This window comes from Phyllopteryx taeniolatus, chromosome 15 (assembly GCF_024500385.1).
Source record: "Phyllopteryx taeniolatus isolate TA_2022b chromosome 15, UOR_Ptae_1.2, whole genome shotgun sequence".
NCBI classification, from domain to species: Eukaryota; Metazoa; Chordata; class Actinopteri; order Syngnathiformes; family Syngnathidae; genus Phyllopteryx; species Phyllopteryx taeniolatus.
In genome coordinates this window covers 1,784,619-1,794,646 of record NC_084516.1, presented here as the reverse complement: position 1 = coordinate 1,794,646, position 10,028 = coordinate 1,784,619, and the positions used below count along the sequence as shown (strand labels likewise).

The 10,028-nt window shown below is 45.4% G+C and overlaps 1 protein-coding gene across 1 annotated transcript; it reads right to left on the bottom strand.

Moving 5' to 3' along the window:
* Positions 1 to 490: 490 nt before the first annotated feature.
* Positions 491 to 9,605, bottom strand: plrg1 (pleiotropic regulator 1). The gene is made up of 15 exons (XM_061799107.1): positions 9,447 to 9,605; positions 8,895 to 9,001; positions 6,915 to 7,051; positions 4,965 to 5,021; positions 4,562 to 4,655; positions 3,639 to 3,729; positions 3,449 to 3,547; positions 3,265 to 3,357; positions 2,265 to 2,414; positions 2,006 to 2,107; positions 1,826 to 1,928; positions 1,634 to 1,742; positions 1,092 to 1,231; positions 808 to 1,001; positions 491 to 700 (listed from the first exon to the last, which is right to left on the bottom strand). Exons 1-15 carry the CDS (start codon positions 9,453 to 9,455, stop codon positions 641 to 643), a joined length of 1,545 nt encoding a protein of 514 aa, XP_061655091.1. The 5' UTR covers positions 9,456 to 9,605; the 3' UTR covers positions 491 to 640.
* Positions 9,606 to 10,028: the final 423 nt, after the last annotated feature.

Here is a 10,028-nt window from a genome sequence, read left to right as displayed (position 1 = left end):
AGCACGATGAAGTTCCCATCCATGCATCCACTTGTCCGGCGGGGTCAGCATCTTAAGCGGGGAAACCCGGACTTCCCTCTCCCCGACCACTTCCTACAGCTCTTCCGGAGGGAGCCTGAGGCATTCCCAGGCCAGCCGTGGATGGGCACAGAACACCTCACCCGGGAGGCTTCCGGGGTGCACCCTCGACAGATGCCCGAGCCACCTCACCCGCGAGAATTCTGTTGAACAAGCTGGTCAAAAACTCTACAGCCACACCTCCTAGATGTGGCTCCGCACGTATCTCTTCAGGACACATTTTTTATTTTATTTTTTAAACAAAAGATGTCACCACCAAACCCTACAATATTTGATGTTTAGGCTTCATTTGTTTGCTTAGATCATATTTGTATACATAATCTACTTTACCTGTATTGAACTTTTGTCCGAAGACACCAGCCATTAAGTGGAAAGAAAAAAAATTAAAGCAAGTTGTGCCTCAATCAGTTACTCCAATGTACAAAGCTCTTTAATGTTGCTGCAAAATGAACGCTCCTAATTTGTGTGTGTCAATATAAAATAAACATTGCGTAGGATACGGCGGCGGTGGCATTAAACAAAAAAAGACATTTGATCTGGTAGCGGGGTCGAGGGGGGATTATTAAAATCTTTTCCTCTTCAGGATTTCTGGTTTCCAGTTAATGGGGTGGCTCTCTTCCGTCTGCAAGACACAAATGTTGAAATGTCGTGAAAGTGATATATATATATCAATCAATTACTATCGGCAAAAGTCAAAAGTCATCTACTACTAAAAAACAAACAACGTACAGCGGTGTCGTCCTCTTTATACACTTTGATGGTCTTGTCCGCTTCGGCGGTGATCAGACGACTCTCCGAGTTGTCGAAGACGCAAGCGAAGATGCCCGACTCGCTGTCCAGTGAGCCGGGCTGCACGGCGGCGTGGATCCGCTGGAAGTTGTAGCCGGTCCTCCAGTCCCACATGTGGATGGTCCCGTTGTCGGCTACGCACAGACACAGACGCAGACGCCGGGTGTGACATCACACTACGCGTCGCAGGCCATCGGCGCTAAACGATGAGCGGGGACCGATACCTCCGGAGACGAGAACGCCGTCAGAGTTGACGGCCAGGGTGTTGATGATGGCGTTGTGTCCCGAGAGGTTCTGAATGAATTTTCCGTCCGGGAACATCCACTGTTTGATGTTGTCGGCAGAACCGGAGGCAAGCGTGTATCTGGCAGACAAGGAATACTTTTTTATGTGCACGTGGGTGTGGCAGAGAGCGGTGCCGGGAAACCCTTATCAGTAGCCGCTCGGAGAGAAACAGAATAAAGTGGGACCTCAATGGCAAGGAATTTGGGGACGGACCCGAGACTGGGGATTGGGAATTGATTGCGGACTAATGGAACGACGTTCCAAGTTGGAGTCCCAAAGCTTTAGAAATGGCTTTGTAAGCCTTTACTGACTAATGGATGTCAATTCTTTATTTGTCATCTGTTCTTCAATTTATTTGGATTGTGGCATTTTGTTGCAGATTTTTGAGATCTTTTTGTTGGGAGTGGAAACCGACTCAGAACGTCACCGGTGATTTGTATCTCGGTCTCCTGGGAAACCAGGAGAGTTTCGCCAGACTTACTGTCGGGGATGCAGCACGACGCTCCTGACCGACTTCTTGTGGTTGGTCAGCGTCGCTCTGGTTTTGCCGGCAATTAAATCCCACAACCTGATGGTTGAGTCGTGGCTCCCTGGAGGAGGTCACATCGCATCCATCAGGATTCACTTTGGCCGGACTGTACCATTACCGTCTATGACCGCAGTATTCTCGTACCGGTGATGACTTGCGGCTCGGCGGCTTGACACCGGACGGTGGCCACCGTGTTGGTGTGACCGGTTAGCGTGTGCGCGTTAGCTTTGGACCTGATGTCCCACACCTGAACGAGAAAAATGCGGCGGATCGACACTCAGGCGGTAAGCGTGATCGCGACACGGCGGCCGAGGCGGGGCTCACCCTCGCCGTGGCGTCTCTGCTGCACGTCACCAGCACGTCGATGGTGGGGTGCAGGTCCAGGCCGTAGACGGCGCTCAGGTGGCCGTGGTAGTGGCGGATCACCTGTCGGGCGAGGACCGATACGTTCCGGTCAACAGCAAAAGTCGGACGTACGGTGAACACACAGACACGTCTCGTCAGAAAATCTGCGAAACGATCAACGGCAATATGGCGGCGGGACACATAAATACTGAAGCGCTCCATCGCCTTGCAGGCCCACCTTGTTGTACTCCAAATCCCAGCACTTGACTTGCTTGTCCTCGCCGCAGGAAAACAGGTAGGGACTGCGACTGCTGACCGCCACGCCGCGCACCGTGCTGATGTGCCCAGTAAGCGACAGCTTTAGCTTCCCGCTAGCCAGGTCCCATATCTGTCGGGGGGACCACGACAAGGCACTTATTATCCCCCTCAAAAAGCACTTTACGAAAATGTATAAAAATGATCCGTTTGTGCCTGCACGACTGTAATATACTGCCTCCCGGTGGCCAATGCCGGCACACCAGAAGGAGCGGCACAATGAATCGGAATGCAGCGATAAATCACGATGCGCAAACTGTTGAACTCTTTACATTCTATGTCATGATGTTATTACTTGTGGGCGGCGAGGCGCAGAGGGCACGAGTACGCCGAGCGCATGTCGCCGTTGTGTGCCGGGCGGGGCGAGACACTTAACCCGCATTGCCTATGAAGGAATACGGTAGGAGGGGCTGTCGGCGCAGAACGGCAGCCACGCTTCCGTCCGAGTGCTAGCTGTGGCTACACAAGTAGCTTACCGCCACCAGGGAGTTACCGAAAAGTCAATGAATAATGCATGAAATTCGAAACCGTCTCGGCGCTCGGCAAGTGTGATGCACGTTGACTGTTTGTGCGATATGTTGTGCAGGGACGCATAAAGCGAGATCAATCTGCGTGCGAGGCCGAAGCGCTATGAATAATTAAGAGTGCGACTAATTTGGTGTTATACGACGATTACTATATCTGTATTCCGTGATGATAAGTTGCAGTGATTCATTGTTAAAGGGCTGGGACTCATTGTTTACAAGTGTAAAATGATCTATGATTGTGTTATACGTTCTTAACAAGTAACCGTGCTTTTTCCATATTAAAAATCACAAACAGAATTCTTTTTTTTGGGGGCGCGGAACAAATTAAACTCGCATCTGAAAGCACCACTGCAAATAGATGCCTTTTTTGAAAATGTCCATTTGCGCATAAGTCACCTTTATGGTCCTATCAGCAGAGCCGGTGACAAACCACTGATTGCCGGGCTCCACGGCGATGGAACGCACCCAGCCCAGGTGACCGCTGATGACCTGCCGCATCACACACACACACACACACACACATTCAGAACGCTCACATAGAAACATTCGCAAGCGCACAGTTCCTGTGAGATGCAGTCACCCGAAACAGTTTCCACGGCGGGTGCCATTGAGGCTTGGGCATAGTGGGCGCTCGTCTCATGAGAGCGGAGGTCCTGGTGCCGCCACTTTCCACCACGGACTGCAGAAAAACAAACTTGTTGAATAAAAATATCGAAAGGGGCGGCGGGCGGGGGAACGTGAAAGGAAGTCAAATCCATTCCGGGGCGTACCAACGTGGTCGAAGGTGGGTGAGATCGTTCCGCCGCCCCGGCGTGCCGATGGATGTCTGGAACGCTGGCAGCGGTGCGGTTGGCATCTTGGCTACAAGTCGACATTTATTGCACATTAATCATATTAGGACAATTGCATCTGTTGCTTCCGTTGCTCAAATAAAATGCAAAATAAGAAGGATAAAAACATCTGCCATATAGCAGACTAATAAAATTACTAAATTTGAACTTCCTGGTTTTGTCATCCATAATTCCACTGCTTGTTTTCCTCTCGAAATCTTCTTTATATTGGAAAGTCGCAAAATACTTCTATTTGCATTCCACTTGAATGTGTTCACTGCATATTGCACTTCCAGATTTGAACATATAAAACAAAAACCAATTGCAAGTATACTGGTCTATAGAAAAAGGAGAAATTGATCAGCAAGCTCAGATAGCGTCAATGGAAATCAGATCTTATTGGTTTTATGGACTTTGGACCTTATCCGATCTACTCTGACCCCAAAGGAAAACCAAATGCCAGCGTTTCCATCATGCAACTGTCGTGTGCGATGTCTCTCTATTCTTCAAAGGCGGGCAGTGCTACTTTTAAGTGGTGAAATGATTGTTTGTCGTTGTCGGAAAAGAATGCCCGAACTTTGCTTATTTTAACGAGGTGGTGGTGACACAGCAGCAAAAAAAAAAAAAAAATATATATATATATATATATATATATCTATATATCCCACACCAAATTCACGGCAAAATGTCGGCGTTTAAACTTGTTCGCTGCTCCAGAATAGAACATTTTTCTATCCGAGGACGCCAAGCGCGGCTTCAAAATGCGCCGCTGTCCCCTCGGCACATACGCAATGAACGGGAAAGTCGAGGGGGTCGGACGCCTCGCCAACAGCAGTGTGAAAAGGCCCAAAGGCGGGACTCACCTGGCTCGTGACGCTGGCAGCGCCAACGCCATTGAGTGGACGCCGGTCTCGCTGGGGTTCCTGTGGATCTTGGTGTCGGCCGTCAGCGCCACTCCTGATCATTTGAGTTCAGTGACTTTAAATTAAGAGCGTTAATACACAATATCAATAATACAGTAGGACCTTCACTTACGTGTTTAATTTGTTCAGTGACCGAGCTACTAACTTCATTTACTCGTATCAAATCAATTTTCCCCATTAAAATGAATTAAAAAGCCATTCTGCCGTTGCAGCCCCCAAAGAAACGCCACCATTTTTCGTTAGCAAAAATAAATAAATACCGACCAAGCAACAGCGCAAAACCCGAAAACCTTGTCAGTGAAGGTACCACTGTTGTTGTTTTCTGGAAAAGTTTAGAACTTACCTGGTCCAGAGGGGTAAGCATGTGTTCCGGTGATCATGTACTCTGGGTCATCAGACACTAGAATACAAAATTTTATTGAGTGTCTGTGTGTGTGTGTATAGATATATAGATATATATATATATATATATATATGAGTATACTGACATTAAGTATTGAATATACTGTAGCTGCAAAAGGTAGACTAACATCATATCAAACCATATGGATTTAAAATGGGATATCACTTAAAATCATATGTGAGTCAAGGCGGGTGAGTGAATACTTTTGGCAATATAGTGCGTGTATGTGTGTGTGTGTACATACAACCCCAATTCCAATGAAGTTGGGACGGTAAACATAAATAGAAACAGAATACAATGATTTGCAAATCATGTTCGACCTATATTTAATTGAATAAACTACAAAGACAAGATATTTCATGTTCAAACTGATCAACTTGATTGTTTTTAGCAAATAATCATTAACTTAGACTGTTACGGCTGCAACACGTTCCCAAAAAGCTGGGACAGGGTCCTGTTTACCACTGTGTGACTTCACCTTTTCTTTGAACAACATTCAAGAAACGTTTGGGAACTGAGGACACTAATTGTTGAAGCTTTGTAGGTGGAATTCTTTCCCATTCTCGCTCGATGTACAGCTTCAGCTGTTCAACAGTCCGGGGTCTCCGTTGTCGTATTTTACGCTTCATAATGCGCCACAGATTTTCAAATGGGAGACAGGTCTGGAATGCAGGCAGGCCAGTCTAGTACCCGCACTCTTTTACTACGAAGCCACGCTGCTGTAACACGTGCAGAACGTGGTTTGGCATTGTCTTGCTGAAATAAGCACGGGCGTCCATGAAAAAGACATCGCTTGGATGGCAGCACATGTTTCTCCAAAACACGTATGTACCTTTAGTATTAATGGGGCCTTCACATATGTGTAAGTTAGCCATGCCATTGGCACTAACACCACCCCATACCATCACAGATGCTGGCTTTTGAACTTTGCGTCCATAACAGTCCGGATGGTTCTTTTCCTCTTTGGCCCGGAGGACACGACGTCCACAATTTCCAAAAACAATTTGAAATGCGGACTCGTCGGACCGCAGAAAACTTTTCCACTTTGCATCAGTCCATCTTAGATGAGCTCGGCCCCGAGAAGCCGGCGGCGTTTCTGGGTGTTGTTGATAAATGGCTTTTGCTTTGCATAGTAGAGTTTCAAGTTGCACTTACGGACGTAGCGCCGAACTGTATTTACTGACATTGGTTTTCTGAAGTGTTCCTGAGCCCATGCGGCGATATCCTTTCCACACTGATGTCGGTTTTTGATGCAGTGCCGCCCGAGGGATCGAAGGTCAGGGGCATTCAATGTCGGTTTTCAGCCTTGCCGCTTCCATGGAGCGATTTCTCCAGATTCTCTGAACCTTTTGATGATATTATGGACCATGGATGATGAAATCCCTAAATTCCTTGCAATTGTACGCTGAGGAACATTGTCCTTAAACCGTTGGGACTATTTTCCCACGCACTTGTTCCCAAAGAGGTGAACCTCGCCCCATCTTTGCTTGTGAATGACTGAGCAATTGAGGGACGCTCCTTTTATAGCCAATCATGGCACCTACCTGCTCCCAATGAGCCTGTTCACCTGTGGGATGTTCCAAAAACGTGTTTCATGAGCATTCCTCAACTTCATCACTCTTTTTTGCCACCTGTCCCAGCTTTTTTGAAACGTGTTGCATCCATAAAATTCTAAGTTCATGATTATTTCCTCAAAACAATCAAGTTGATCAGTTTGAACATTAAATATCTTGTCTTTGTAGTGTATTCAATTAACTATAGGTTGAACATGATTTGCAAGTTTAACACAATGTCCCAACTTCATTGGAATTGGGGTTGTGTATATACACACACACACACACACACACACACTCTTAAATATATGTACAGCGTTTGTTTATGTCTGGTCACCTGGCTGCGTGTAGCCTAGCTGAAGCTGCATGTTGCTGGCAGGCTGAGAGACTCGGTCTTTGGTTTCCTTCAAGACGGGCATGTGGAGGACAGCATCGTAGTCGGCTTTCAATTTCACCGCCATCTTCAGCTTGTGACTGCACACGCACGACAACAGTGTGAACCAAAAGCAAACACAAAGACAATAACATGTTGTGTATTTATTTAACCAAACCACATAACTGTCTTTACAAAAGTCTGCTAGCTTAATGCTAACACATAATGGGAAGCCCCTTAGAAAAATGAATAAAAGCGATCTTTTCCGCCGATCTCAATCAGCTGAAAATCACATGATCGGGTCGGGACATCCCGAACTATTATTGCAGCTTAATTGTGACACCCTTCCTCCGCGTTTCATTATCCAATCTACTTGAAGTATGGCTTTGTATACTGCCCCCTGGCGGCCAACGTGTGCACACTAGGAGCAGCACAATGTGCATTGAATTATCATGATGCACAAACTTCTGTGATGAAACGTTTTATTTTTTTAATAAAGTACAATACTGTAGAGCAGGGGTGGCCAACTAGTCAGAGACTAAGAGCCACTTTTTTTCCTGTGTTACTGCAAAGAGCCACATACACGGGTACACATGAACATCATCTTTTAATCATGTATGCACGCATACACAGACCTCTGCTCAGCCAGATCTAATGAAAATAACCACACCAACATGATAATATCAGTAATTTTCAACAGTTAACATTGTGTCTCACACACACAAACTCTCAGTTCAAGCAAGTCCACAAACAATAAAAGAATAATTTTCAATAACATCTTTCTCTTACTATGCTGCTTAGTGAGACTTCTGGCATTCCTTATCTTGAACAATCCTCTTCAAATCTGGCTTGTATTCTGTTGTTGCCACTCTAAGCAATTCTTTCAAATGAGTGTCAGTCAGAAGAGATCGATGCTTTGATTTCACATGTTTCAGGGTAGAAAACACAGACTCGCAGACGTACGTTGACCCAAACATGGACAGTATCTTAAGCGCAGCTCGTTTGATGTTGGGGTATTTTTCAATTGGCACACTTTTCCAGAACTCAACGGTCCCTTCCCTTAAAACAGTTTTCAGTTGATCCTCCTCACAAAGGTCGATCATCTCCAACTCAGCCGCAGCCTCATCTGTGACGAGCGGGGCTTTCAAACAGTCTGGCTTCCAAGCCAGCTGATATGATGCAAGCGTTACGGTCTCTGAGTGTTTTGTAATTTTTTTGAAAAACTGCACCTGCTTTTCAAAGCGACCAACTTGTTCTTGCGAAGTTCAGTCCCTTTTGGAAATTCCTGTTCGATGTTAGGGTGGAGTGAGCTGAAGATTTGAAGCTTTGAAATGCGCTAATGCTGCGTGACATATAAGGCAGATCGGCTTGCCATTACGTTTAACAAAAAAATATAAACTCTCCCACTCTGGCAAAAACGTCCTGTGTTCTTCTTCATATTTTCGTTTGGATGTGCTTTTTTTCCCTGCCATTTCAAGAGGTAACTTGTCGGAAATTGTTTACAACACAAATGATGTCACACCAAAGATTCTCTCGTCGCTCGTTTGACGTCACTCAAACAGGCTTACATGGTCAGTGTGCCATCTAGCTGTAGGGGAGTGAATGACAGCGCCAGCCAAGAATGTTTGACGCATGTCATGTTACAGCTCCTGAAGAGCCGCATGAAACTAGTTAAAGAGCCGCATGAGGCTCGCGAGCCGCGGGTTGGCCACCCGTGCTGTAGAGTACTGTTTTGTTAATAAAAAATAAAAAAAATTGGGTTGGTGTTTTTTCAGGCGCTGGAACAGATTAATGGCATTTTCATTCGATTGAACGATTTGAGACATGACTGTTTTGCCCTTTAATATTAGCCTCTTGTGGCACTGCCAGGTCGATACACGTAAGTGGAATTTTCCTTTTTACATCTTTTGATACATTTTTAGTGTCGTTTTAAACTGATTTGACCTTTGTTCGTCCAATGCGATGTACTTGGCTTGGTCGGACACAAACATGTCGTGAGTCCTCTTGAGCGACCTGAAGACCAGCGTGTGGACAGAGTGCTTCTGGACGTCCTGCGGACACACAAACGATATTTCGATCTTGAGGACAACAAAGCAGTGTTTAAAAATGGCGCATCGAAAGCAGCTAGACGGGCCTGGAGGATGGAGGCATTCTTTCTGTATGTTCCATGGGACGCGATAGTTGCTGGTTTATTTTAAACGAACGGGAGTGATCGCAACATATTTGATCCACTGATGAAGGAAGACCGCAGCCCCACCGCTTCATACAACAACGAGGCTGTTTTGAACGCATGTTTCATGTTCTTTTGTATTGTTTTTGTAACAGTGGCCTTTTGTAAAACAAATTTGGGCCCTCTGTGTGTCCCACATAATTTGAGGACTGACAATAGTAACATTCTATACGATCCTAATTCTCTCCAGGTATTAGTCGGACCCCGACTGTCTGAGTTGAAGCGCTCGAAATAGAGCCACGAAAAGCATCAAACGTTCGTCTTACCTCAGTCATTCTGATAATAATTGAGTAGCAAAAGTGTTACAGCTGAAATCTGTCTCTTTCTTATGGACAAGAAAGAGTTTTATTTTATCGTCGGAAATGAAGCACGCGACCACAACAGGACGACGACCCTCCCACGAACCGGAAGCAAACATGAGCAATTGAACGTACGAGGCTGTTTTGTCTTTGCGCCATCTAGAGGCAAGGGGGAAATTCGCTTTAATTTATTTTTATGCACTCCACTTTATAGCGCGCTGTGATAAAAACCGCAGCTGTAACAAACTTCCGTAAAAAATAAAGTGTAAGAAATAAAATAATTCTAATGTTGCAATAATAGTAGGTCTTGTCCCGTTAAAGCCGTACGTCATACACGTGGTATACTTAGGAATTGTCAGTTAAAAAATGTGTTCACTTGTAATCGTATTTCGTTAGTGTAGTCGCCCAAGTCCATATTTAAAAACACTTTTTAGCAAGCACATTCGATTTTTATTGATATTGTAATAGGAAGTTAAAAATGACCAGCAATTATGCTATAAGCCTAACAATTTATAATGGACCACCTATTTAAAATAAACATTTTACTAA